The sequence below is a fragment of the Penicillium malachiteum genome (genome assembly GCF_028827825.1).
Source record: "Penicillium malachiteum strain IBT 17515 chromosome Unknown utg000001l:1.0-8184562.0:1.0-8186909.0, whole genome shotgun sequence".
Taxonomy (NCBI): domain Eukaryota; kingdom Fungi; phylum Ascomycota; class Eurotiomycetes; order Eurotiales; family Aspergillaceae; genus Penicillium; species Penicillium malachiteum.
In genome coordinates, this window is record NW_026643094.1 from 6,056,858 (window position 1) to 6,084,260 (window position 27,403).

The following is a 27,403-nucleotide window of genomic DNA, read 5'->3' on the forward strand; positions in this document are numbered from 1 at the left end:
TATAAATCCCGATGCAGAAACGCTCAAAACTTGAAATAATACAAATATTCCAGGAGATCATAAAATCATCACCAGTGGCAGATTCCACCTTCACTATCATCCGCCGTCCAGGTTCCACAGAGCCCAACCACCTCCAAATGGCCATCCGGGTGCTCGCCCACTTTGCTCAGCGGTGCAGATCCCGCAGCTGCGGGACCGTTGCTAAGAATCCGACGAGCCCAAACGTCGATAGCGGGTTCACCCGTCTCATCTCGAGCCTGCTTCAAGAACGGAATAAGTGCCGTGCCACCCGTTCCACGGAGCTTCTTACTGTCCGGTGGAACAGCAGTTGCCAAGTTCTGAGCAGCGGGCTGCTGAACACTGGCAGGGATAACGGATGGTGACTGACGAGCTCCACGTGCCTGCACAATAATGTATCGGGAAACGATTTGGATATGGGTATCACGCATGGCACGTAGCATGGCGAGACATGCATCGTATGCGAGACACAAGGCTCCATCAGAGCGACGGGCTTCGACGAATGAGCGGATATTAGCGATTGAATCGACGTGCTCGAGGAAACGCCGATGTGGGCCAGGCATGTAGGCGCGCATTTCGTGAATAAAGCTGTTTCGAGCCTTGGGACTGGAGTAAGGTGTGCTTTCTTGGTCCTTTCGAGATACACCCGTTGGACGGTGCTCGATACCAAGGACAACATCGAAGAATTGAATCAATGAACTCTGCGCGTTACTGCCGCCGCCATATTGTCTGTACTCTGAGACGTTGTGGCCATCATCGTACAGCAGGCCTCGAGGTAGTCCGGCATCAGCCATGTTCTTACTGCCGGCGAGGTAGGGCCGGATGCGGTGGTAAAAGATGTAAGGGTCACAGTTTTCGTACATGCGGTGAAGTAGGGCGTTGATCTCGTCAAGAGTTTCGGCTAGCTGTTGCAGACGGCTAGTTACGGTACGGGCATCGCCGGTGCGTGCAGCGGCTATGGCTTCCAGCATGAGAGGGATTGAGGGGGGCTCCCCGGGCTTCAATGGCTACTGACACAAGGTAGAACCATTGCTCATCGAGAGATCCGGTGAAGGTTTGCAGACAGGCAAGGTTATCAAGGTCGTCTGTGGGCTCATCTGGGAAGATGGGCTTGTAGTTCCAGAGACATACGCCAGCGTATGTAGCGACTGGGGGGACTTCAAGGTGTTCGCAGACTTCAAACAATGGGATAGTCAACTGAGGGGGAATTTTCTATAAAGTGGTCTGTTAATAACCATCTCATGTGTTCAGAGTAAAGGATAGTGGTCTCATACCTCAGCGGGACGGTCACCACCCCATACGTAGCCATGCAGCATGAATACGAGAACCACATATGCCCGGCGCCACTCGGCATCTGTCTGCAGGTACGAAGTTGACAGTACCGGCAACTGGTTTAAAATGGGACGAACGCGTTTACTCAGTAACAGTGGTTGAAGCCTAGCGGCAATCGCCTCCCATCTTGCGTAGTAAGGGTTTGGTAAGGCTTCAAGAGGTGGCTCTGGGGAAAGGAATCCGTTTTTCAGGGAGATGCCGTAGTCCTCGGGAGATGGTACGGGAGGAAGCATGTTGAGGTTACAAGAGAGGACGAGCTGCCCAGGTGACGCGTTGGGAATGGAAGCACGTGTCTGTTAGAGCAGAATCCAAGAAGCGTCACTCCATTCGGATTTCAGCCCGTAGATCCCCGGTTGGAGATGAGAGGTCCAGGTCATACAACAGGGAGTGATGTCTGGATGATTCCTCTTCTGTTTGTTGATGTTATGAAGAGGAAGCAGAAGAGTAAGAGAAGACTGTTTTCAGAACCAGGCACAAGGTCCAGTGAAAAAGTGGGTGGCGTTGATCCAACAGACCCTTTTTCCTCCGAAAGGTTAATCCCCCGGATGTCAACGGAGACGTACGGAGAAGTCTATACCTTTCAGTTGATCGGTATTCTGTCCGTGGAAAGGTAAAAAGGTTAAAATAAAAGATCTTGCAGATGATTCAAATGGTCTGAGTAGTAGAGAAGGAAAGAAAAAGATATGAATTCAAGCGTGTGACTGAGTTATTCCTAAATGCCAATTTCAGTTCAAGAAATTTTTAATTAACCATCCAGGACCATTGGTCCGGTGGAATAACCGTCCGAGCACGTAATCGTTGACCGAAATGCATTTCTAAGCTTGAACTGAGACCTTTGGTTATTCATCAGCAGAGATTGGGGGCACCGGGGTCAAAGATCAGCCAAAGACCCGGTTCTGGGCCGCATTGGGGGTCCGATATAGGATGTAAGTGGTGACAGTTTAGAGGGGGGGCTCAGCGGAGATTATTCGGGTCAGAGTAGTAACAAAAGAGGGGGAAATATGGGAAAAAGAAAGGAAAGTAGGGAGAATAAATGGTCTAGGTTGATTTTAGATGAGCTAGGAGCTTATATATCGGGCCATGGGAACGGGCCTCCACGTCTACATGATGCGCATCAAGGCGGGATAGACTGGGTGTGAGCGATTTGGGTGGCATTTAATAATGACTAGCGTGGGTGCTAGAGAATGAACCGGGAGTGGGTGGATTGGGTGGGTTTTGAGTGCATTTTCGTTGACATTCCGGAGTCGGACAGCTAAGCGAGATTTAAGTCGCAATTCGCTTGGCCTACGCTAAAACAGGCTTACGGTGAAAGGGGCCAATCCCCACACCCTGAGCAAGGACGGGCAACGTCACTTCAAAAGTACTATGTGGAAGCCTGAGGCAGGAATTTGGATGATTAAGGAAATTCCAGAACATGACAGAACACGGGTGCAGAACTAGCCCAATTGGGTTAGTTCAAACCACTATTGAATGGAGAGCTCTGATTGGTCGAACAAGAATGGATCACATGACCGATCAGGTGATCTCCAGGCAGAATTTATGTGCGTAATTATCAGAATGAGAAAACCAGACCTGTTGATACATCCCATTGGCGACCGCCTACTGCATTAGACATTGTAGTCTGTCAGAACATTTGCCACCTCAGGCATCAAGGCACTCTTTAAGGCATCCATCTGGAACCTAACTAACTAACTATTTGATCATGTTGGCATTAGTCCATTCAGGATATTCTGCAACCCTATCATTTATTACATATACATATGAATATACCTAGGTAGGTAGCAATTATGGAGAAAAGAATACAGAGGCGATACAACTATCCATTGATGAAGACTACGGTTTTAAAATTCGTTGAAAGATCCATCTCCAATATTTGAAGACTTGGGAGGTATGAGTAGTAGCACTGACAACTTCAAATGTACGATTGATGATGCCATTAATGCGATGCATTTTCTAGTATTGAACCAATGTTCAAATATTGCTATTATTCACTTTATTTCCAGATTTTCTGTTTTGATAGACTAAAATCTCAACCCCATAACATCGTCATCATTAAACATTGTCACATAGCTCATCACCAACATTGAAATCTCTCCTAGCTTCCTATGAATTCGAATCATCCGAGTCAAGCTCCGTAATCCGCTTCACTCCTCCAGCTGATGTACCCCCAGGTGCCCGCAATTCTAGCTGCTCCTCGCCGGTACGATCATATCGTCGCTCTTCAATGACAGGAGGTTGTCCCAGGTCTTGATGGGCTGTCCGAACAGTGGTCGTTCCCTCGGGATCTGTGTGGGAGGTTGCTGAATACCGGTGCCCGGTGGTGGATGTGCCTTCATTCGTATTCGTTGACGAACTGTAGTAGTATGAAGAGCTGGTGTAGGACTCAGGCATTGTGGTATCTTTTGGAAATCAGATATCGTTGGCTGTCCGATAAAGGTATCTCGTGTGATAAAGTCAAAAGATCGTAAATTCGTATGCTTCGTAGGTTGTAGAATAATTGAGAGAATAACTTCCAAGTTCAAGCTGGACGTTGACAATCCTGTATATAAATATTCTATGTGGCGAGCTATGACTTCATTTGCCATGCATGAGACGCGACCGAGCATCTTGACTGGTGAACGCAAAGTGGTCCTGGCATAGTCTCCAGATGACTCGAAGTGGGATCCAGTTAGAATGACAAAAGTGAGTCATGAACCTGAAAGTACTCTCAGGTGCTCAGTATCCTGATATGAGGGGTTCGATGGAAGAGGGGACTTTTGGAAAGCCCCAGATTCGAGCCATTTTTAACCCATTAGATGTGCGGGGAAAACAAATCACTCAACCTATCAATTAATTAACCTTTAAAAAATTGAACTTTCTGACATGGTTCAAATCGCCCTGCGATCGTGGAGTTTGGGTGATCGCCACAACTTGAAGACCACTTTAAGCTGGCGGAAGTCACGGTATTGGTTGCCCATCAATACTCCCGAGCTCAGTATATTTGAAATCCGAACATCCAGATCGCTCAAAATTTAGATCAACTAAGCTCTTGATAATGAATTTTCAAAATAATCGCTATAGTCGAGTAGATACGATTCCATGAATCAGACCAGTGTTCTTACCGAATTATGGCGTCACAATTTGGAGAAAGCAGATATACAACGCTGAATTCATCAAATTCCTGCCCACGCAAACTTGAATCTGGTTGGATTGCAGCAGGAATAGCAAATGGAGACTGGTTCAGTCATGGTCCATGAATCATCGTGGGGTTGATCCAAGCCTAGGAAACAAGATCATGATGCGATACAAGTGGCGTTGGCACTCATTGATTTCATTTTGCACCACTATATCTATATATATATATATATATATATATATATATATATATTAGATCACAGTTAGCAAGGTCCTCAAAATGCTTCCTGTCCATTCAATTTCTAAGAATTACAATAGCCATCATAACAGACCAGATTGCCCGTACCATGCGGGTGGCCGTGGTTAAAGACTTCAACCAAGGCTATGAAGTCCGCGACGTCGATGTTCCCACCGACCTCAGCCCAAATGATATACTAATAAAGATTGGAGCAGCAGGATACTATCATACAGACCTGCAAGTGATGCAAGGTGTTTACGAATCATCCGGCGCAAAGCCAGGTCTGATTGGATCCCATGAGCCAGCAGGTGAGGTGGTGAAAGCCGGCTCAGACGCCCACAACTCCGGCATTAAGGTCAGGGACCGCGTTGGTTCAATCAACACATATGCTTTTTGTGGAGAGTGCGATCCATGCAAGAGGCAGAAGCAACAGCTCTGTGAGAAACTGGTCGGGATGTTGGGGTTGACGATTAATGGCGGGTTCGCCCAATACATGAAGGCGGACGCGCGGGTTGTCGCGAAAATCCCGGAAAATATCTCTTTCGAAGAGGCAGCACCTTTGTTCTGTGCTGGTGCGACTGTGTAAGGGGCAATTCTGGCGTCGGATCTCAAGGCGGGACAGTGGCTGGCTATGGCCGGGATCGGTGGACTTGGACACTTGGGTGTTCAGTATGCTAAGGTATTAGGTGCGAAGGTTATTGCAATCGATAATCGCAAAGAAGGAATCGACACTGCCTTGTCGGTCCCATCGCATCTGTGACCTGATAAGACTTTTGTTATTGATTCTCCCGAGACGGAAAAGAAGGTTATCAAGGAGCTGCAATCTTCTTTCTATGACTCGAATACTGGTGTCGATCGTGTCATCATCAACACAGAAGTGCGAAACTTGATCAAATTCTCGCGGCAGTTCTTGCGGAAAGGGGGTATCTTGGTTGATGTTGGATTGCCTTCAGAGTGGCCTTTGGAAGTCGACCCCTTCGCGTTGTCGTTTAAGGAAAAGACTGTGAAAGGGCGATTGATCTATACACCAGATCAAAGTCAGGATATGATCAATCTGCATGAAAAGCACAGATGTAATACTCATATTGAGAAGACTTATGGGGTTGAACAGATCAATGAGATGTATGAGCATTATCAGAAGAAGGATTTGCGGGGGCGTCTTTGCATGGTATTTTGAGTATGGAGCATAGTCAGGGTTGGGTTAAAGAGAGATAATTCAAATTTTAGTAAGAATTATTTTTTGATCAATTGTCATCGACGGTTGAATGGGTACTATAGACAACTTGATTGAATTCAAGCCCTGGAGTTGATCAGACATCGACCGAAATACTAGTATGTACCTGGGACTAGTAATTATATACTAGGCATTAAGTCATGGCAACCTTGGAATAATCACCCACATCCACAGCTTGTTCGAAATTTATTTTGCCCCTTGGCTTATAGCAACCTGGAATACTCACCTGCGCTGGTTACAAAATATCTCAACCCTCTTTGGATTGTTGCACACTTTCACAACCTCCTGATGTCCGGCTATGCTTAATATCGGCAACTGTCTGCGTAAAGCCGAAACCTCGGCGACTATGATTTTCCACCGAATGATCATCACTTTTAACAATCTATATTTCGAGCCCCTCCAACTTCTTAAGATGATTCTTTATCACCATGACGACCCCAAATCCCGATGAACTCTCGATGGGAACCACAGGCGAGCCCACCAGCAACTGGGCCACTGACAAAGACAACCCGCATAATTGGCCACGACATCGCAAAATAACCACCGCGATAATAGTTTGCGGAATTGGTTTCACAACAACTCTAGGTGCCTCAATCTACTCCCCAGGACACACAAAGGTCCAACAAGAGTTTCAAGTCTCGGCGACCGTCGCTCTACTCCCATTATCAGCATACTCTCTTGGTCTGGCCTTCGGGCCTATGATATCGTCTCCATTGTCCGAGACATTTGGTCGTAAAGTTGTTTACCTTATTACATTACCGCCGTGTGACCTTTTCCTTCTTGCAGCTGGATTCTCGAAGAATATTGCTGCATTGATTATCTGCCGCTTCTTCGCAGGCCTCTTTGCCGCACCAGGTGTTTCGGTTGCTGCTGCCGTGATCTCGGATTTCACGAGTCCTGATCAACGCGTTATTCCGTTGGCTGGTTATTATGCCATGCCCTGGCTTGGGAGTGCGATTGGGCCTCTGGTTGGTGGGTTCGCTGTTGAGCGAAAAGGATGGCGCTGGACCTCGTGGGTGGTTCTCATGATCGCAGCTGTTTTCCATCCTCTTGTTCTTTTTCTACGGGAATCATATAAACCCAAGATCCTACAGCGAAAGGCTCCGAAGGGAGGATATGTCGATCAGTTAGGTGGAGTGCAGACCAAGAGTGTGTTGCAAACTTTGCAGATCTTTATCACGTCGACTATTATCCGGCCATTTCATATGCTTATAACGGAGCCATTGGTGGGCTTTATATGTCTGTATACGGGATTCCAGTTTGCCCTGCTATACACATTTATTGTCGCTAGTCCGTGGGTCCTCAAGACTGTGTATGGATTCTCATTGAGTGGACAAAGTTTATCATTCCTCGGGATGGTGGGTGGGTGTATATTCGCACCATTTATTCTGGTCATATTGGACTATGTTGTTCGAACAAGAAAACAGACTCGAATTCCACTGCTTTCGTCTGAGTCCACGAGCCAATCGTCTTTTCCACCGGAAAACAAACTTCTTGCCGCTTTGTATGGGAGTCTCGTACTTCCGGTAGCCCTGTTCTGGTTTGGATGGAGTGCGAAATCATCCGTTCATTGGATATGTCCTATTCTCGCACAGACCGTCGCGTTTATAGGCAGTTTCTTAATCTATGTCCCATGCAGCTTTTATATGGTCGATGTGTATGGTGCACAATATAGCGCATCGGCGAACGGCGCATCGTCTTTCTCACGATACATGCTTTCGGCTGCCTTCCCGCTATTCGTGACGCAAATGTATGAGACTCTGGGTGTGGGCTGGGCTTCAAGTCTCCTGGGCTTTGTGGCGCTGGTGATGGCGCCTATCCCTTGGGTATTTTATCGTTTCGGGCCAGTGTTTCGAGCCAGGAGTTCGTATGAGCATGGTAGCTAATCTATACTCAAGGGCTCAATGTGATACCAGTAGCGAACTCCACGACCTTCAAGTTGCTATGGAATCTGCTTGTTGAAAATTTAGAATGATATGAATGAACAACCGGTGTCCCCCAGGGCTATTTTCATTGAAAGTCGTGCCTCATAAATATTTATACAAGAAAGAAGTAAAATAATCCCATATTGCATCCCATCCCGAAAATTCTTATTGATCCAGCACGAGAATGTCCCATGCTTTGGCATTTTCAGCCAACGCGATAGGTAAATGGGTTGATCGGTTATAATTTTGATCAAAAGTTGGGCAAAGCCCGAAGCGATAAGTCTGGTCGCGAAGTCTTGTTTCAGAGCTTCTAACAGAAACCAGTATATTAGGATGAGGTAATGAGTCAAGGGTTGAAAAGAATTTTAACAAAAATCCCCTTGAATCTCATGCCCCGACAAACACAATTGGAGATGGTGTCCATTTCGTGATAGTAGGTTGCACATGTCGAAGATCCTGACTGAAGATATTCCACTCGTTTCGCGTAATCGGTGTAACATCCGATGCAGACAAAGGTGTTTTTGGTGCACGCTTGGTCTGGAACTTCTTCTTAACGGATGTAACTGGAGGTGGACGACGGATTCGAATCGTTCGAATTGGTATATTTTTAGTGCTTTCGGCGGTGCCCCTGACAGGCAGTATGATTGCATCCTTCTTTTTCATGTTGTTGTACGCAGATGCGACGGCGGTCAAGAGCTCATCACGAACGTCTAATTGCTCATAGACACGATGAAAAAAGGCTTTACTAAAGGGGCGACCTTGGAAATCGCCCATCAGTCGCTCGAGAAGTTGAACTGTCGAGACCATAGCCGGCTCCTCTGGGCGGGGATTTGGTCGGTTGGATAGAACGCATAGTCGGCGTTTGAAGGTATAAATGCGGTCCATATTGAGTAAGGTGAGACCCTCTTGGCTGAAGACAACTTCATTTTGTAAGATTGATTGTTGTAGAAGGTAATCGTTTGCTTGACGCTCGTAATGACTGCGACCGAGGGCATCGCTCCAGTCCGGACCGAGAGAATATTTCTTAGACCCCTTTGCAATAGCCCGTTCCAGAACGCGGTATGAAGTTTGATCGAGATGGCTGACGGGGATAACCATTAGGTCAGATGATTGGCCCGTGGGGACCGGTTTGCCGCGGCCGACGAGAAGTGTGACATGCATCATTCGTTGCTGTAATTTGGAGGAGATGTACTCTAGGAGAGGGAGGGTTGAAAGGACAACCGCATCTGAATCCACATTCAATTCAGGGGAAACGGGACCGGAGATACTCTCGCGTGTTGAGCAAGTGGGAGTGTTGGGGACATAGATGCCCGCTGGACGAGGAGGACGAACACCCATGTTGTAAACTAAAAAGGATCAAACTGATGAAGTTCTCGAGTGATGTCACACTGAAAGAATTATCTTTCAATGATGGACTGAATATCCAGGAAAACAGGCGAAAAGCGTCCTGATATACCGAGGATGCAGGGGGAATCCACTACCAAACCCCCGCACCAACCAGACATATCACGATCAAAAGGTATTCATTAACCTCTTATCCTAGCTCATAACCGTTGTTAATAACAGTAAATTCTGAGCCTCCTTGAAGCCAATCATCATGAATTATTGAAGTGGTGGATCATATAACACCAATCATCACCGACAAAGATCGTCAGGGAGAATAAGACCCTGTAGCCGCCGAGGCGTTCTTCCCGCCAACCACAACATAACCACAGACCCATCTAAAGGCACTTATGCACGCCGTAGCACACCAACACAGGAACAAAGAATCCACCTTGAATGATTATGTTGGTCCCAACTCGCACTAAACTCCCACTAGCCAGGATCGCGGTCCCTCCAGCTCCTAATGATAGGATGAGAGTGCACCTCGGCTGAAGACTCTCGATTTTCGGGTCTTCAACCCTGCTTTTAAAGGATGCACTTGACTTTCTGACCTTCCCCATCCTATTCATCTACATGTTTAACATGGCCTTTCCAGCGGATGCATTCGACAATTTACTGGTTCAATGCTTCTAGCGGCATGCATCTCTATGCACTAGCTATGCAAAGGAGAACAATCGGCCATGGTCTATGCTGATATTCACAAGGCTTTTCATATCATGACGAATTTGAATGTGGACAACAGGATTTTGAGCCTCGTGGATTCAGGGGATTTTTGATTAAACGGAGTGAGCGGAGTCCTTAGTGTCTCGGTAGTTGCAGTTGCAATCCATGTAAATCGAGGCTCTTTCTGCTCAAATGCTGCCAATACTCAAGTTCTACTAGTACATCCCACATGTGCAGCATCCATGATACTATGTATGTGAAAAGTATGTACATGTAGCCTGAAAAAAACATTCATCTCCTGCACATCTGTGGACTCGGATTGCTTGAGTTCTGATACAGGATCGCTCCAAGGTTTCTCTGTAGTTCCGGAAAGCAGAAGGACTCCACCCAAGAACGCTTTGAAGACCTCTCATGTACTCTTGCCCGGCGGTTAGCAGGCTCTGATTGGTCTGTCAGAAGCTGTATATCTCTCAGGATCCGATTTGCAGATTGCATGCGCACTCCATTCATCTACTCGTATCCATCAAGACGCCTCCAAGTCCGTGAGAAACTCCGTGTCTGGATCCTATTTGACCACGTCATTGTATGATATTAAAAAACCAGATTCTTGGACACCTTCAGCCGCAAGAAAGAATTTCCTAAGCGAAGTAGGTGACAAATGTATTGCCTTACATATCAGCCTCATACCTCGAGACCAAAGCCCAGGCCATGAACAAATCATGCACCCAGTGCATATGCGTAGTGAGCCTCAAGCAGGGAACAATCACAAGGATGCCTGGGAGAATGCGCCGGGCGCATGAGTGATTGGATCATAGTTCGTGAGATTCTGTAGAGGATTGTGGGCTATCATAGTCTGGATGACCTCTCCGGTCTATGCGCCGGATACGAGCCGCATGGAACCTCATCCTTCAGAAACCATGATCAAGGAATTGATAGATTGAGTGCGATGCATCCATATGGCTTCTGCGGCGGTCGCTTGGGTTGAGAATCTTGCCCGAGTGTGTGGGGGCGGAAGAAGGGCGCTTAAGTGCGGAGATATGAGGTTAATTCTTGACTAACTTTTGATCCCTACTTTGTGGCCTTTTCCTTATTTCTTTGATTTGATCTCAGTGCCCAATGCGTATGCACACCAGATACCCAAGTTCGAACGTGCCAATAAAACTCGCTACAAAACCAACACAGTTTAATGCGATGAGCTATAATTTCCAACAGTTGACAAGTCTTCAAACGTATCAACAATCTCACGCTTGGATGCCTACATGATAGTAGAATTTAGGTACTTTCTTAAGGCAGTTCAATGTTCGTATAGATCACATCGGTTGCCTGCAGCATTTGAAGATTTCCATCCATTCTGGGTGCCGGCCAACAGACATCTGGACTCGTATTCCCAAACTTGGATCATCCGTTACATCCACAGTGGTTAGATTACTGTGCACACGAGATTGCTTACGCGAGCGGTGGCATTGAACCAAAGTACATAACTTGGAATATGCATGGTGAAGGCGTCAAATAATAAGCTTTGATTATTTAATTTATTTGACTGCTATGCTCTATGTGGGCATCTATCAAGACTCAAGCTCCATATCGAAAATATTGCGGGAGCCCTGTATAGGGCTATCAACTGTCCCCGCCTTGTGTAATAGCTGCTGCAAGTTCGGGCAACTTTGAAGCCAAGGCCTTTTTATATCATTTTGCTTCATAAACAATTGACCCGATGATCAACTGATCCACAGAAGTTGATAGGCCTTTCATTTGTCTCTGTACGAACATCTCATCATTATTCATATCCAATCGACCCCATGGTTGCCCAAAGTCTGGTCTCGCATGACAGTGACAACGAGCAACATGCTTTTATCGTGCAATGAATCATTTATCGGGAGAGCTTCAACTTCATGTGACGGTTGACATCCTTATACAGCAGGTAGCGGAACTTTCCAGGGCCACCAGCATAACAAGCCTGTGGGCAGAACGCGCGCAGCCACATAAAGTCACCAGCCTCGACCTCGACCCAGTCCTGATTCAGTCGATACACAGCCTTACCCTCCAAGACATAAAGACCGTGCTCCATAACATGTGTCTCCGCGAAAGGAATGGTGCCACCAGGCTCGAAGGTGACAATAGTGACATGCATATCGTGACGGAGATCGGTCGGGTCAACAAAGCGAGTAGTGGCCCAAGCACCATCTGTATCCGGCATTACGGTAGGCGCGATCTCCTTCTCGTTCAGGAACAGTGGTTCGGGGTAATCCAAACCCTCTACAGCCTCGTAGGCCTTGCGAACCCAGTGGAAACGAGCTGTTGTAGCGCCCTCGTTGCGAAGGGTCCAGCCGCTCTTTGGGGAAGGAAGGCATAGCCACCGTCGGCGAGATTGTGCTTGGTGTTGTTCAAGGTGACGGTCACTTCGCCCTCCACGACGAACAATACACCTTCGGCCTCATCGTCTAATTCGGCACGATCACTGCCACCTCCTGGTTGAACTTCCATGATGTATTGGGAGAATGTCTCGGCGAAGCCTGACAGCGGGCGAGCGATGACCCATAGTCGTGTCTTGTCCCAGAATGGCAGGAAGCTTGTAACGATGTCGCTGAAGGTGCCTTTAGGAATGACGGTATAGGCTTCGGTAAACATGGCACGGTCGGTCAGAAGCTGAGTTTGGGGCGGCAATCCGCCAGTTGGCGCATAGTAGGCGCCGATCTTCTTGTCGTTGCCCATGGTGGGGTAGCTTTCAGGTGGGATTGCGGGGAGACGTTCCAGTTGAGTCGGAGGTTGGTAAGAGAGAATGCCTTGAACAATGATGCGGCGTTATTAAAGAGCTGAGTGGCGCTATATCGTAAGTTATTAGTTAAAGGAAAGGATCAGAGATCCCCCGCACATTAAATGTAATTCTTCTTGGTTCTCCGTTCCACGGGGAGTCTCCGGCGTTGGCCGAGTGCTCGGATTAGGCCGACGGTTCCAGCCGTGGGGGTTTCAATGAGCGGGAAAGCTCCGATATCTTGTTAATTCGTCTTAACATTGTAATCATCTGGATTTCTACTGGACATTTGGGCACCTTTGTACGACTCTATGTGATAAGGGTTCTTTTGTATGTGTATTCTGGCCCTTTTGCTTCTTCATTGAGTGTATCTGGTCACACTGTGTAATACATTGGAGGAATTAGGATCGGAATGCCATTGCCCAAGAATTGGTCAATAATGAATGCCAATGTCCTATCTTTCATCTCTATCTCGTCGATGCTCCGATAATTAAAAGATGACTAACGTCAGTGACAGACGCTTTGGATCGGTGATATATTTCTCCATATCACATGACCTTATCCAGTTGGCAGCTTACTCTAATCTTCAACATCTCGGCCTTGGCATCAAAGATCAGCTTTAAGTTCTTCCACCACCCATTTCACAATACCAAGATGACTACAGGTATGAATTATATCTCTGGCGGTCTTTTATGATCTCATAAGCTAATACTCTTCCAGCTCACCGTCCCACTTTTGACCCGGTACGACTAAACCGTCTCGTTCTCGATTTCAAGACTAACCTGAACACGAACAGGCGCAAGGTAAAGAGGCCCTCCGAGGCCCAGCCTACCACCAGCGACTCCTTCCAGCATACACCCACCTGAAAGTCCGGTACGAAAGCACCCATTCCTCGAAGAACGGGACAGCAATCAAGACTCAAAACTAATTTGCTTTAGACAACCCGGCCAAGGAGGCGACGCCGACAATGAAGTTCGAGACCTGCGCGCCGAGCTCTTGAAGGCTGAGGCCGCCCACTTCGCCAAGAAGAACGGTACCCTCATCGATGAGACCGCTGCTACGGAGCAGGCTCCGAAGCGACAGCTTGAATTCACACCTGCGGATGCAGAAAACGAGGGCGGCGAAGTCGAAGATCCCGAAGCAAAGAGACGACGCATTTTAGAAGAGACACGCGACATAGATGCAGATTCAGATGGGTCAGAAGAAGATAGTAGCGAGGAAGAGGATAGTGACGATGATGACGACGAGGCCGCGTTGATGCGCGAACTCGAGCAAATCAAGAAAGAACGAGCAGCACAAAAGGAGAAAGAGGTTTGTGGCACCGATGAAATGATGGAGGATTCGTTAGCAAATGCTTACTTTGTGCAGGAACAAGAACGCGCGGCCGAGGAAGAGGAACAACGCGAAGTTGATATCGCCCGCGGAAACCCACTTCTCAACACACAGGATTTCAACATGAAGCGACGATGGGATGATGATGTTGTTTTCAAGAACCAAGCTCGAGGCACCGAGAACAAAGATGGGAAGGAGTTTGTCAACGTAAGAATGCTTGTTCTTGATATCATATTCTCCATACTAACTCTTCTATCAGGATCTACTACGCTCTGATTTCCACAAGCGGTTTATGGTATGTGCATAGCTTATCCGAGTATGGTGGTCTCTTTACTAACCCTTCCCCAGGGCAAATACGTTCGTTAAATCATGTCTACTAACAGCTGCTTGAATTACTCAATGGAAGGACTGCAAAGGACTGTTCTTTAATAAGAGCCAAAATGCTCAGATGCTGCTTATCGTCACGAATGGTATAGTAGCTTGATGACACTGGCTTAGGATCCACAAAATAGCACTTGATACCACAATATAGAAATCGAATAGTCCCTTCCGATGAGCACCCTGTCTAATTCTATTAAACGATTTAATTCCGTATACATACTCCATGTAGCCCTGGGGTAATTGAGAGCAGAGTGAAATCCGGGGCTTATGAGCCCCACCCCAATTCACCGCCCAAGCTTATCTGTAATCCATCAGCGGCAATACACAGCAGCAATCTTCCTCTCATCAAGCTCACAAGATGGAGTCTCAACCAACAGCCAAGGCATTGCATAGTATGTGATTGCACACGAGGAATTGATTTTTCGTTGGCTTCATATTTCAAACACAGAAGGCTGACCCAGGTTGTTCTGACAGACCGCATCAACACTGACATCTCGCAACTGCTGCAGCGGTTCGAGAACATTATGGCGACAGCAACTGTAAGCCAATTGAGTATCGTTTACTTTCAAATTACTGACTTTTGATCTTTCAGGTCCAGAATCCTAGCTACACATCCACCGCGGTGGAAACATACCAACTTGATGTGGAGTCAACGGCTTTGGTACGTCTGGTTCGCGAACTATTGAGACTAGAGATCCTTGTCTCAATGCTACCTCCGGAGCATATTTTCTTTGATATCATTCACTGATCGTATCTATTCTCATAGATCCGGGCCGCAGAAGACATCCTCGCATTAACAAGGACAATGAAAGAAACCTGGCTATTCGGCAAACTTGATACCCTTGGCGAGGACGAGCGGGATGTCGAACGCCGAGAGAAGCTTGAAGGTGATGTACTCGCTGTGCAGAAGGCTATTGAACAGGGTAGCTTGTCAAAGCTGTCTCCGGAGAACTAAGTGGGCAGTTTTGCTCGGGTGATAATTCACTCATTGAGTCTATTGCATTGGGCTAGAGATACCCACCTGGCGTTTATGGGAATTTTTAAAATCTTATCTGGAGTTATGAGAACGCCCTGCATTGATAACACCCTCTCTAGCATGTTTGTTGTTAATCTCAACCTACAATTTCATGGCGATATCAGTAATCCAGGTGATTAATTCGATACCATTGTCAATCCAAAACATACAATAGCATTCATTCTACGATACCAATAAAGCCATTAAGTTCTCACTACTTCGAAAAAAATCAACTCTGGCAAAAGTCGAACTTCCTTTGAGTCAAGTCCACCAGCAGATCATCTTCTTGACCGACAAATCCATATAGACTTAACTGCGGGGCCACGATAAGCTCTCACGATAAACAACTTTTTCCTCCCAACTTCCCCATGTTCAAATACACATACCCAAAACCTCTCCTACAATCTTTCTACACCCTCGTCAGAACCTTCCAATCCTCGAGCATGAATCTGAAAACCAAAATGCAATCACCATCCTCCTCCCTTACCCTGATCGTCGCGACAACCCCAATCCGCGTCGCGTCCCAAGATCCAGGAAACCCCGAACCACGCACACGTCTCGGCATCGGTCTAAATGGCACTCTCCCCTGGCCACGTATCAAGGCGGATATGAGTTTCTTCGCACGCGTTACATCCCGCGCACCAGAGCCAGGAACCACGAACGCAATCATTATGGGACGAAAGACCTATGACTCCGTACCAAAGCATCTGCGTCCACTGGGAAAACGTATTAGTGCAATCATCACACGTGATACTACCGGTTCGGTGCGTAAGGGTGTTGAAGAAGATCTGAAGAAGAGGAAGGAGAAGATGGCTGCAATTGCGGCTGCTAAGGCTGTTGAGAATGACAAGGAACAGAAAGATGAACCTATCACCGATGCGATTGTGGTTCCTAGTTTGGATTCTGCGCTTGAGGAGCTGCAAGAGATTTATGGAGCTGGTCAGGCTCTGGGCAAGATGTTTGTTATTGGAGGTGCGGAGATTTATGGTGCTGCGTTGAGGAGGGAGTTTGGGGATGTGGATGGTTTGAAGAGACCTCTTAGAATTGTTATGACGAATGTGGTGCGGAAACCTGAGGGTGGTGAGGAAGTGCCGTTCGAGTGTGATACTTTCTGGCCATTGGATTGTATGGATGAGCGGAATGGCTGGAGGAGTGCTAGTCCCCAGGAGTTGTCTGAGTGGGTTGGAGAGGAGGTTACTGGGGAGTGGATTCGGGAAGGGGATTTTGAAGTTCAGATGGTTGGGTATGAGAAGTTGATTTAATGGGCTTGATAGATAGCATCATATCCTAGTATGTCTTTGCATCCGCTCAAAAGGGCTAAGCATATAAAAATTGCAATATATTCGGTATTTTCATCAGGAAAAGTATCAAACTTGAACTCGATAATCGGGTATCTGCAACAAGGCTCTAGATATTGCCTATATGAATTGAATGGTTAATCGAAACCAATGACAGAATATGCAAATGCTATGCAATATGTCCAAGAAAACTGCATATGGTAAACAAATAACCTCTCAAATGGAGAACAGAAAAAAAGAAACATCACAGGCTCAAAATCAAAATAATATGCAAAGCGGACTTCCGAAGCAGTCTACTCATTTTGTTTCATAAACTTCACAAAAGATTTCTTGTGAAGCAATCCGGCGTACTGGCCATTATGAAGAACGCAAAGGTATCTCAAACCAAGTTTGGCAAAACACTGGTAGACCAAATCAATTGGCGAATGGACATCGAGAGCAATCGGCGCCTATCTTCAGTTAGTATGAAAAGGGTTGACATATCCACAAGTATAAACTTACAGGATCAATGTAGCGCGTGAAATCCTCCTGGATGATATCCTCGTTATCACTATCATAAATTGCGAGTGAAGAATCCATTGCCATGAGGCAATATGTACTCTCCTCGTCATCGCCGAGAGTATCAAGCGCAAACTCCAAGTCTGGGGCTGGGATGAGGCCTGCGAGAATCCCGTCTCGCAGAATGGGGAGGCCACTGTCCAGCTCACCCGCCATCAGCAGGTGCTCGAGTTTTAAGCGCAGCTCGCTTGCAGCAACAAATGGTGAATTGGAGATATCGATAATGCGATCTTTGCGCACTGGTCGAACGATATCACCCAGCTCTGCATCAGATGTCGGTTGAAGTTTGCTGTCTAAGAATGGGTAGGCATTCATATCGGTTAAGAAGTCCTAAAGATTGTTAGATATGAATTCAGGAAATCAACAAAGAGTTTGAAATGTCTTACATAGATACTGCGTGGCTCAATCGCATCTGCAGTCCATTTGGCGCAAAGTACTGCAAGCGAAAATGGAAGAACATGGTTCAGACTTCCGGTAAGCTCGAAAAGAATGACTGCCAATGTCACTGACAGGCGAGTCACTCCACACATTGTGGCACCCGCTGCCACTAAAGCATACACCCCTGGGGTGACACAGCTCTCCATGCCGGGGACAGCAGGGCATGAATTGAAAAGGAAGAAAGTCGGGTTCTTCGCTACCCAATACTGTACAATATGCCCAACAATTCGACCCATTAGGCCACCAACAACCATGGACGGTACGTAGATGCCAGCTGGGACCTTGATTCCAAAAGTGATCACAGTCAAAAAGCTCTTCAGGACGAAAGGCAACAAGCAGGTACTGCACAGTGGCCATTATATTGCCCTCATGGGGGCATAGCCCCGTGCCGTCCTGGGAAACTCGCTCACAAGGACTGGTGAGCTCAAACAAGAGCTCGCTGACCGGGAGTTTGGTATATCTGTTCCAAAAGCTGACCAGGCCAGTCACAAGGGCCACCAGAAAAACCTCGAGCATCGGCCACTGTTTGATGGCAGGGATACGCCGAAATGAACGAGCCCAGATACTGGAGGCTTTAATGAACAGAGCACCAGCTGCACCGCCAAGTATTCCAAGGAAAATGAAGATGAATAGCTCAAACACCTCCCAGTCTGAAAGATACCTTACTTCAAACAGAACAATCTTTCCCGTGCCGTAGGGGTTCAGAAACTTCAGGGATAGAGCGGCCGCAATACAACAGAAGAACGTGCGAAACAAGGTCTTGGACGAGCTGTAGTAGCTGACCTCCTCCAAGCTGAACAACACTCCACCAATGGGAGCACCAAAAGCAACTGCAACTCCGCTGGCTGCAGCAGCACTGAGAACCTCTCGTCGCTTGCCATCATTCTGGTTGTACTTGGCAAATAATCGACAAAAGATGTTGCCCACGCAGGTAGCAATGTGAACATATGGACCTTCTTTGCCCAGACTCAGGCCGGACGCAATACTAAATACTAAAGCAACTGTTTTCACAACCAAGGTTTTCAAGCCCAGGTATCCATGCAGAACAAAGCCACTGTTGATGACTTTCACCTCTGCCACTCCGCTGCCAGCAGCCGAGTAGTAGACCATAGCGGGCCTCGAGGGAGCATTGGGGAAGGTGCCATGAGGACTTGTTTGGGATCCGGGGGAACCGGCACCACCAGCACTGAACAAGTTCCGAGACTCGGCCCCGAGGTTTTCATCTAATGTGGCCAACGAGACCGAGGACGGCACAACTGTTTTCGTAAGGAGGGTAAGGCCACAGGAAATCATAGCCAAAACGACCACCCAAATTACAAACATGACAAAGTCCATCGACTTGTTCTCCGAGCCGGAAGGTCCGAGGATCTGCGCCCACGTTTGCCAGGCCTCACACGATGAGGCACCCTCGCAGCAAATACTCCGACTAGCAAACCATCGCGAAGAGCAAAACCCGACCTTCGCATCAAACACCTTATCCTCCGTTACATCCACCAAGTAGGCGATCGCCGCAGTTATGCAACCCGTCAAGGCAACGAGAATCCATCCCTGTGCTCCATCAAACCCCGCCAGTAACCGGCCTCGGATATCTTTGCGACGGCGAAGTTGACGTAGGCGAGCAGCATCGGCGATACTATCGTGGACCCAGTCTGTGGAGGTGAACTGATCATACCAGGTGCGCTCGTCCAGAAACGATGAAGCTGTTAACCCGTTCTTTGTTGACGCCGGTAAGCTCGATGTCTCCTCGCCGTACGCGAGCGCCAGCTGGTCCGCATCTCGACCTCCATCTGCGTCTCCGATACTGTTCCGTCGGCTCGTGTGTCTCCGTATTGAGTTCGTTCGACTATGGTTTCGTACCCGACGCGAGCTTCCCGCGCCCAGGAGATAGCGTACAGAATCCGGACCTGATACCCCGGAGACACTGGTGTATGATCGACGGGGAGCTCGGCGCTGTGGTGCAGTAGCTCCTAGTAGACTCGTAGTTTCGGTGGCTTCTAGATGGGAGTCCAGCGATTGATATCCTGTATGCTCTTCCGATAGGTAACTCCGACGGCGGTGAGCGGTGGGGGATGGCGGTGCGGTTCGGGCGGCCTGAGCTTCGACCTGAGCCTCATCTTGCTCGCCTCGAGAGGGGGCAAACTGTGGAACTGAACGTGGCATGGCGAGTATGAGCAGCTTTGATGCTCCGGGGTTTAAGGATAGAAGCTAATCTTTAGGGGTGTTAGCCTTTAGGACATGGAATCCCAGCATTGATGAAAGAGTAAGAAGGAAAGGAAGACCCTTTGTGAAGAGAACTCACCCGAGCATGGCCCACCCCTCTAAGCAAAAAAAAACCAAAAAGCTATAAGTAATCAGGCAGCTGATGAGGATGACTTCTCAAGGTTGGAGTGAGGCGGTCACGGACTCACGGGATCCACATTGTATTATTTGCCATTTTAATCTATGTTGAGTTCAATCCTTACGAGATCATTATGGTGATCTACATTTTTGATTTGCCTTGAAGGGAAGATCCAAGACTATATTTCCCTGTTGGTTCGAATTATCCAAAGAGAAGGGATATGGAAAGTTTCTAACTGTCTCGTTCTATCTTATTGGAGCAGGGATAATTCGTGAGGGGATTGAATGCGGGGATTTTACGCCCTACACGGTAGGCTACACCCTATGAGTACTAACAACAAGTATATGTGTACCATCGGTCTGAGCGGCTTTTGCCTCTTCATATATTGAGACATACAGTCCGATGATCTCATCAGCCATACCAGGCGTACTGGTCATCTGCTATTCCGTCGATCCCGCATCCCCCGCTAAGTCAGTGCTGATCATTTGGAAGTGGGGATATTAAGCGGAATGACATTCTACCAACGAGTCGGTTCTTCAACTTGAAATATTCTAGTGTCTGATGGTCCATGATTCCCCTGCTAGAGCATATCATCTCGAACATACCATCTGGGCAAAATACCTCAATAAGCTTTGGGCGCTATTCTCGGTAGATTCCGGGGCTAAATAGCTCCAGATATCTAAACCTGCATGAGATCGATGTCAGAACGCATGGTCATGTCCAGATGGCTATTTTATTGGCCGAAGTGTCATGTAGACTAGTCAACTGGTTTGATTCGCTCAATTGTAATTTGTGCCGAGATCGATCCTAAGACCAGAGAATAGATATAGATAAACACTGGAATAATTTGATATGACTCTATCAATTACTATATAAACCCTTTCAATGTTGAATAAGACTAGATGAATCTATGATAAATTAAATCTCAGATAAGCAAGATCAATCTATTCTCAATCTATTCACCAGTTATTACAAGCAGAGAAGTTGAGATTGGTGGAAATTTCCTTCCCGATAAGACACGGAGCTCAACCCCACTACAATTCTACAATTTTACAATTTTACACTTCAAAAGCTTTAAAGACCCGAATATCTCCTACATTTTCTATATTTCCAACTATACTATTAGGAAGAACTTTCAGCGTTTGAAAAATTCGATACAATGTCCAATACCAAAGATATGGGCAAACCGTATGACCAGTTCATCCTTTTCGGTGACTCGATCACGCAAATGAGCAATGATATGCAGCTTGGCTTTGGTTTGCAGCCTGCATTGCAAGATGGTAAAATAAGCTTGGTCAATGAATATTGAAATTGCCAACACTTTACTAATCATTTCGATAGCCTACGTCCGAAAATTGGATGTGATCAACCGTGGTTTTGGGTAAGCATACATCAACATCTGAACGATCAATTGAGTCATATCCCTCTTAACGACCCGTTCTTTTCTAACTTAAAACAGTGGATATAACACGAATCATGCTCTTCATGTCCTTCCAAGGTTCATGCCCTCGCCCGAGGCTGCTACTGTCCGATTCATGGTAATAATACCCCCAGCTTCAGGTTTAATATGAGCCACTGGTTAATCAAGTCCTAGACCATCTTCTTTGGTGCAAATGATTCATGTGTTCCAGGCCAAAGCCAACACATTCCAATCCCTCAATTTAAGGAGAATTTGAAGGCCCTCGCGAAGCACTCCGCTGTTCTTGCTCAACCAGACCTTCACATCATTTTTATCACCCCACCGCCCATTAATGAGTATCAACTGGAAGGTTTCGATAATGGGAAGAACTATAATCACCCCAGCCGGACTGCCGCGCTGGCCAAAGCCTACAGTGAGGCAGTCAAGGAGGTTGGGACTGATCTCGGCATCCCGACAGCGGACATCTGGACCTCGTTTATGACTTCAGGTATGAACCTGACTAATATCAAGAGAAATCAAAAAGAAAAGAAACTAATATATGGCATTGTCTGAGCAGTTGGATGGGAAGAGGGCCAGCCTTTTATCGGATCACGCGATTTGTCCCAGAATGAGCAATTTGCAGCTCTGTTCAGTGATGGTTTGTCACCCTGTCTCAGTTCTCCCCAATCAAAAACATCATAAATGCTAACGGTAATATAAAGGACTTCATTTAACTGGTGCTGGGTATCGCCTTGTGTTCGCTGAAGTAAGGAAAGTGATCGAGGCCAATTGGCCAGCACAGTCTCCAAGTGCATTGCCCATGGTTTACCCAGCTTGGGATGTGTTCGACCTATGAGTTCAACCTTTGGCCTCAAGTTTGAAGCAATTAGTATATTTAGCAGTGTCTGTAGAGCTAGCATTTTAGGTGTTCAAGTTGCTCATAGACAGATAGCTTTTGTTGTTTCTCTAGCTTCAATATAGTACTCTTTCAGCGCCCACTGATCATCAAGGATTTCATTCAAGGCTTCAATAAAATATTAAATGCAAGGCGATTCTTTGCGGTAACAACATTTCGAAGGATCAAAGTATAGACTGAAGGAATTCAATTTGGACAACAGTTTTCTTACTACATAGCCGGCCATCTTGGCAGTGGTCTGGAATTAAGTAGTCTGTACCATTACTAGACAACAACCGCCGCGGGGTATGTATGATTTATTGGGCGGTCATGTTCAATGTTAGAGATGAGATAAAGTGACTTGAACATCATGGCCTAGACTCATCATAATACTCGGTAGATCTCTGAGAAGTGCTTGAGAAAATGAGGGTCAAAATTAATCCAACCAGCCCCACATTCTGTGCATGCACATATTGTCATCTGATACAAGTCTTTACTCCGCGCAAGGCACATTGCTCTCAAGTGCTAGCAGCAAAACTGGGAAAGCTTTGTACTCAGGACTTGAGCACTTAGCCACTGGCAGATAGGTCGGTCAAATGAACACACCATATCCTCATCATATTTAACCTACCGGCGCCTTGCCCCGGTACCGAAGTGTGCTAACATCCTTTCAGGAGGCCCTACCATTTACATACTCAAGTACCCACTCAGTGGTATTGATCCATATATAAGGGGTGACCTGGCTCAAGTTGAGTATTCTATCACATGTGCAGACAGTAAATAAACTCGAAAACTCCAGCAACCTGAGGAGTAAAATACGTCTACTCTCTTCAAAATACTTGATTTGACGTCCAGTGAGTACTATCCCTTGAAGACCCAGCCTTGAGTATTTCGAAGGAAAGATGAGGCTGACTGTTTTTACTTCGACTAACATGATGTCACGACCATGCACTTCGAAACGTCCCACCCAACTTACAACTACCCATCGATTTAAACATCTTTCACCACCCGTTTGCTTCGTGGTTTGTCTCATCACACGGAGCCACCTTTACCATCTCCAACTCTGAGGACGTCTTTTATCACCTCTACGTACGTGAAGATGTGAAGATGTGTGAGACTGTCTATGTGCAGTCAAGAATTCCTCTATTTCCCAATCATTACAGTTCCCACAATTAATGAAGGATCTTTGGAAATCTTCAAGACTTCATCAAAAATCCTTACTTTTTCTTGAAACAACACTCAAAACAGAGAAGAACCACAGTCAATACCATGTGGTAAGACCCTAATCCTACTAAAGTTCTAGCTTCTGAGTCTTAACCAACTCTCTTCCCCTACAAGGCCTACATGATCCACCCATATAGATCTCACCCATTCGTGGAGTATATAGAGGGTATAACTACCTCTTACCACATTGGCCAATTTTGGCTTAATGTTGACTCCCAAATGATTCTACAATTACTCTCAGATTTAAGCACAGATACGCCGATCGCACCATCCACCTAGAATCCACCCAACCATGTGAAGAGGAGCTGGAAGACTCCGGAATAAACCGACACCCGCAATCAGAAATACGAGAGCAGAAAGGGATAGAAAAGATGATAAGCTACAAAGAGCAGTACATGCGAAGAAGGAAACGGTCACGAAATTCGAGGATGTGGAGCAAGCAAAGCAGACTGCGAACACAAAAACCTACCACACCAAGGCGTGGTCACATCACAAATCATAGCACCAAGTCTACGATAGCAAAACTCGGAATAGCTCAAAACTCAGCGCAAGAACGTGGAAGAAGGCGGAAAAAGTACGACAAGAAATTGAGCCGAGTCAACGAGGGGTGCTGATCGAGTCAGAGGACTTAAGTAAGTCATACCCTTCCCCTTGCATATCGCAAGATTTCTTCGGCAAAAGAAACTAATATTTAATCAAAGTGATTGAGACTGGCCTAGGTGTTGAAAGTGACCGCCGACTGACCTAGGTTGATCACAGTCGAAGAAATTGACTGCCTTATTGTCGAAGATGATGCGATCAAAATCCAAAGGAAGTTGAAGGGCGGTGCGAACTCAGACTTGATTGATTGGGAAAAAGAAATGTACACTGACTTTCTACCTTATTAGGCCAGCGGTACCTAGTGGTCCCTGTGACTACAAACTTTTCCAAATCATTTCGGAAAGAACGGGAAAACACCAGGCAAAAATGCCCAAAAGAACACCAAAAAAACACCAAAAACAGGACGCTGGGGATGAGGCCCTGCACATTGGGTAGGTAATAGGACAAATATCATTTCAACGCCGCAAAGGCCACACTTGAAGTCGAAAATGACAGAGATACGGCTGAGAAAGAGCGGCTAGCTATTGAACCTCGTCTGCGAGGAAATGGTGGTGGAGAGTGATCTTGGTATTATCTACCCTTCACCTTCTACCTGGTTGTCTACCTTCCGACGTGAGATATAGTGAGTGTTATTCAGCGATTAAACCGATCCAAACACTTGATAAGCTATCAAGGAAGCAGAGAAGCAATTATGGACTTAACTACGGACCACATCCCTACGGAACTTCATACATACCAGATCCTACCACCTCGGGTCGGTGTTTTCAGGCAGCGGTCTTCATCGCATATGGACAGGGTACTGGGGCAGCGCACATCCTTGATTGGGCTCTGGTCTATATCGCCAGCTCTCGTACCGGAAGCGGGGGCGAAAAAGCCTACGGGATGATCTCAAGGAAATTCGACAGGAATTAGAAGAGGAGGTAGTATTCTTATATAATTAGCATAGTCATCGAATGGATTTACATATTATCCATTCAAACTCCAACACTTGCATGTTTGTTCAGATCTGATGGAACAAGTAGTATTTAATAGCTTCACTTTACGCGGGAGGATTTTCATAGCTTATGGCATAATTCCACCAAGACGTAAGGACTCCGAGTCTTTTGATTCCAGGGCTGGACCAGATACACGTGCTCCACCAATGGAAGATCTGGATTCAACCCCGATGTATGGATCAAGTATATGAATACAAATAGTCACTTTCAAATGCTTTGACTGGTACCGGTCTGCTGGTAAAGTCGGGGTCGACATGAGTCCAGTATGATCTTTACCGCTCATGCCTCCAGCCAGAGCTCCTTTGGCGGATCCGAATTCATACTCTCTGCCATTTCCTTCCTGATAGCAGCTACACCAAACTCCTGGCCAGTCTGTATATTCACTTGCCAAACCGACAATTTTGAAACTTGACCTTGCAAGTTGGCGAAATAGGTTGAGTCCTTGCCTGGCTTTTTCTGGAAGAAGCCCTGACGGTCGATTCGAACCCCACCATTCAAGAGCGCATCCTCATCACTCTCCTTTATTTTGTTGCCCTTGTCCTTCAAAGTCTTGATATCATTCTTGTCGATGGACGCCACTGTGGCCACGGGCTTCTTGGGAGTATACACAATCTTCTTGTCTTCCCATTGAGAGAGAAAAGAAGCTCCATTGCTGGCCTCGCGAAATTGATGGTTTCATCCACTGGCGTGAGGTTGTTAGCAGCAACTATGGCAACAAGCTGCCACAAATGAATGTCGTCATGTTTTGGGCCACTAGTTAAAGCATCGGTTGAGATCGCAGAAATCTCAGTCCTGGGTCCTGCACCTTCCAGTCGTGTCCCGCTCTGTGGGTCTGTGATGTAAAAAACTTCAGAATTGTCTTCATTGGGAGTGATTTGCCACTGAGAGATCGGAATGGGATTCCCACCGCTCGAAGGAATGGCTTCTGCAGATGATCCATTGAGGATAGCATTCAGGGTTTGGTCTGCTACACTAGCATTGACCACCCAGTAGCTTTCGTGACTGTCACTTGTGACTGGAATAGTAACAGCACGTCCATTGGCAACCTTTACAATCTTCCCAGTGCCGTAGTTGATTATAGCGAGGGTGAGCGTTTCCCCAAGTCTCTGCACATGTGGGGGTATTTGTGAGTAATGACTCTTCAATGAATTCATACATCCAACTCACTTGAATGAATTCCTGGCTAGTGCTGGGAGTTTTAGTTGTCTAAGGATTATTGAGAGAGTCCATGACTAGATGCTTGCTTTGTATTGATGCTGGACAATTGTAAAAACCTCTCGTGGTCGGGATTTCCATATCTTTATAACATGATCAACAACATGAGTGCATTCCTTTCACATTTCTTATGTCGCTTTCCGATTGCAGCTAAAATTATTTAATCATCCAATCACCAGGTTTATCGGATTGAGGTCTCCTGAGGGGACATCTAGAAATTCCTCTCACAGTTACACAGCAAAAGCTGCTTTGCGACGATGCTTGGGCCTAGACATCTTGAATACCTTGATCAACAACTCCTTACACGATTCCGTCTTCATATCGGTAAATGACGAATTGGGAACACCTAGTTGCTGTGAGCAGTTGAGATTAGTATATAGGAAGACATGTTCCAACTGCACTTGGGCATAATTTTACGCTATTATGTCGTAAGACGCGTAATTTATGATCCAAATCAGTAAATCGGGCTACTAAGAGCCATTTAGCTGACGGATACGGTATATAGTGGGTTATGGTACCACCGATTCCTTACCTGACCAAGCCACTGACCTCAAGAGATGGCCTGGGCAGATATAGGGCCGTGCCGAGTACATCCATGCCACATACCATACCGAATTGTGAAGGTGGAATATTCAAGTTATATGTAATATAATACTAATCTGCAAACATGAGTTTTATTCTCAATTTGATAGTAATCACACAGATGATTAAAATCTTGGAATTACCAAACAACCCCCTTCCATCCGGGACCTACCCTTGGACCTATGCCAGTGCAATCTTTATACAGTAGTCATTTAAGGGATCCATATATTTTGAGTTAACCTTGGAACCAAAGTTCAATTTTATTTGGCCTCAAGCTTATACAGTATTTACAAGCAACGTGATAGAGGGACCACCTTCCCAATTTGGGATGACCTCCACTGGCTGTGGCATGCAGCTACTCAGCACGGCGGCATGCGAGATATAGTCCCACATTCCTGATGCGACTCATGCGAGACGGGCCGACGGGCCGGCAGCCACAAACAACCGAGTCGGCAGGCGGCGAATTATGTATGG

At 46.5% G+C, this 27,403-nt stretch overlaps 13 protein-coding genes across 13 annotated transcripts; 7 read left to right on the plus strand and 6 right to left on the minus strand.

Moving 5' to 3' along the window:
- Nucleotides 1-68: 68 nt before the first annotated feature.
- N7483_002262 (indoleamine 2,3-dioxygenase) lies at nucleotides 69-1,583 on the minus strand (the record flags this gene model as incomplete). The annotated part of the gene is made up of 3 exons (XM_057085699.1): nucleotides 69-936; nucleotides 1,034-1,230; nucleotides 1,293-1,583. 3 exons carry the CDS (start codon nucleotides 1,581-1,583, stop codon nucleotides 69-71), a joined length of 1,356 nt encoding a protein of 451 aa, XP_056951848.1.
- A 1,870-nt stretch (nucleotides 1,584-3,453) lies between these two features.
- On the minus strand, nucleotides 3,454-3,741 carry N7483_002263 (uncharacterized protein; the record flags this gene model as incomplete). The annotated part of the gene is made up of 1 exon (XM_057085700.1): nucleotides 3,454-3,741. One exon carries the CDS (start codon nucleotides 3,739-3,741, stop codon nucleotides 3,454-3,456), a length of 288 nt encoding a protein of 95 aa, XP_056951849.1.
- A 1,070-nt stretch (nucleotides 3,742-4,811) lies between these two features.
- Nucleotides 4,812-5,288, plus strand: N7483_002264 (uncharacterized protein; the record flags this gene model as incomplete). The annotated part of the gene is made up of 1 exon (XM_057085701.1): nucleotides 4,812-5,288. The coding sequence occupies one exon, from the start codon at nucleotides 4,812-4,814 to the stop codon at nucleotides 5,286-5,288; it is 477 nt and encodes a 158-aa protein (XP_056951850.1).
- A 45-nt stretch (nucleotides 5,289-5,333) lies between these two features.
- Nucleotides 5,334-5,879, plus strand: N7483_002265 (uncharacterized protein; the record flags this gene model as incomplete). The annotated part of the gene is made up of 2 exons (XM_057085702.1): nucleotides 5,334-5,444; nucleotides 5,496-5,879. The coding sequence occupies 2 exons, from the start codon at nucleotides 5,334-5,336 to the stop codon at nucleotides 5,877-5,879; spliced, it is 495 nt and encodes a 164-aa protein (XP_056951851.1).
- A 485-nt stretch (nucleotides 5,880-6,364) lies between these two features.
- Nucleotides 6,365-7,822, plus strand: N7483_002266 (MFS transporter; the record flags this gene model as incomplete). Its single annotated transcript, XM_057085703.1, has 1 exon — nucleotides 6,365-7,822. The coding sequence occupies one exon, from the start codon at nucleotides 6,365-6,367 to the stop codon at nucleotides 7,820-7,822; it is 1,458 nt and encodes a 485-aa protein (XP_056951852.1).
- Nucleotides 7,823-8,248: 426 nt separating this feature from the next.
- N7483_002267 (uncharacterized protein) lies at nucleotides 8,249-9,199 on the minus strand (the record flags this gene model as incomplete). The annotated part of the gene is made up of 1 exon (XM_057085704.1): nucleotides 8,249-9,199. One exon carries the CDS (start codon nucleotides 9,197-9,199, stop codon nucleotides 8,249-8,251), a length of 951 nt encoding a protein of 316 aa, XP_056951853.1.
- A 2,578-nt stretch (nucleotides 9,200-11,777) lies between these two features.
- N7483_002268 (uncharacterized protein) lies at nucleotides 11,778-12,619 on the minus strand (the record flags this gene model as incomplete). The annotated part of the gene is made up of 2 exons (XM_057085705.1): nucleotides 11,778-12,202; nucleotides 12,265-12,619. The coding sequence occupies 2 exons, from the start codon at nucleotides 12,617-12,619 to the stop codon at nucleotides 11,778-11,780; spliced, it is 780 nt and encodes a 259-aa protein (XP_056951854.1).
- Nucleotides 12,620-13,313: 694 nt separating this feature from the next.
- Nucleotides 13,314-14,357, plus strand: N7483_002269 (spliceosome-associated CWC15 family protein; the record flags this gene model as incomplete). Its single annotated transcript, XM_057085706.1, has 6 exons — nucleotides 13,314-13,323; nucleotides 13,380-13,402; nucleotides 13,456-13,532; nucleotides 13,598-14,198; nucleotides 14,251-14,286; nucleotides 14,340-14,357. The coding sequence occupies 6 exons, from the start codon at nucleotides 13,314-13,316 to the stop codon at nucleotides 14,355-14,357; spliced, it is 765 nt and encodes a 254-aa protein (XP_056951855.1).
- A 373-nt stretch (nucleotides 14,358-14,730) lies between these two features.
- Nucleotides 14,731-15,327, plus strand: N7483_002270 (RNA polymerase II mediator complex head subunit MED22; the record flags this gene model as incomplete). The annotated part of the gene is made up of 4 exons (XM_057085707.1): nucleotides 14,731-14,764; nucleotides 14,847-14,911; nucleotides 14,965-15,033; nucleotides 15,139-15,327. 4 exons carry the CDS (start codon nucleotides 14,731-14,733, stop codon nucleotides 15,325-15,327), a joined length of 357 nt encoding a protein of 118 aa, XP_056951856.1.
- Nucleotides 15,328-15,848: 521 nt separating this feature from the next.
- Nucleotides 15,849-16,649, plus strand: N7483_002271 (dihydrofolate reductase; the record flags this gene model as incomplete). Its single annotated transcript, XM_057085708.1, has 1 exon — nucleotides 15,849-16,649. One exon carries the CDS (start codon nucleotides 15,849-15,851, stop codon nucleotides 16,647-16,649), a length of 801 nt encoding a protein of 266 aa, XP_056951857.1.
- A 329-nt stretch (nucleotides 16,650-16,978) lies between these two features.
- N7483_002272 (putative voltage-gated chloride channel (ClcA)) lies at nucleotides 16,979-19,841 on the minus strand (the record flags this gene model as incomplete). Its single annotated transcript, XM_057085709.1, has 4 exons — nucleotides 16,979-17,134; nucleotides 17,187-17,573; nucleotides 17,630-17,962; nucleotides 18,015-19,841. The coding sequence occupies 4 exons, from the start codon at nucleotides 19,839-19,841 to the stop codon at nucleotides 16,979-16,981; spliced, it is 2,703 nt and encodes a 900-aa protein (XP_056951858.1).
- Nucleotides 19,842-21,145: 1,304 nt separating this feature from the next.
- On the plus strand, nucleotides 21,146-22,274 carry N7483_002273 (SGNH/GDSL hydrolase family protein; the record flags this gene model as incomplete). Its single annotated transcript, XM_057085710.1, has 6 exons — nucleotides 21,146-21,299; nucleotides 21,361-21,400; nucleotides 21,479-21,557; nucleotides 21,614-21,926; nucleotides 21,996-22,076; nucleotides 22,141-22,274. Coding segments are annotated over 6 exons (801 nt in total), but the record flags the coding sequence as incomplete, so codon positions are not given.
- A 3,137-nt stretch (nucleotides 22,275-25,411) lies between these two features.
- On the minus strand, nucleotides 25,412-26,622 carry N7483_002274 (uncharacterized protein; the record flags this gene model as incomplete). Its single annotated transcript, XM_057085711.1, has 3 exons — nucleotides 25,412-25,789; nucleotides 25,816-26,236; nucleotides 26,582-26,622. 3 exons carry the CDS (start codon nucleotides 26,620-26,622, stop codon nucleotides 25,412-25,414), a joined length of 840 nt encoding a protein of 279 aa, XP_056951860.1.
- Between the last annotated feature and the right edge of the window lie 781 nt (nucleotides 26,623-27,403).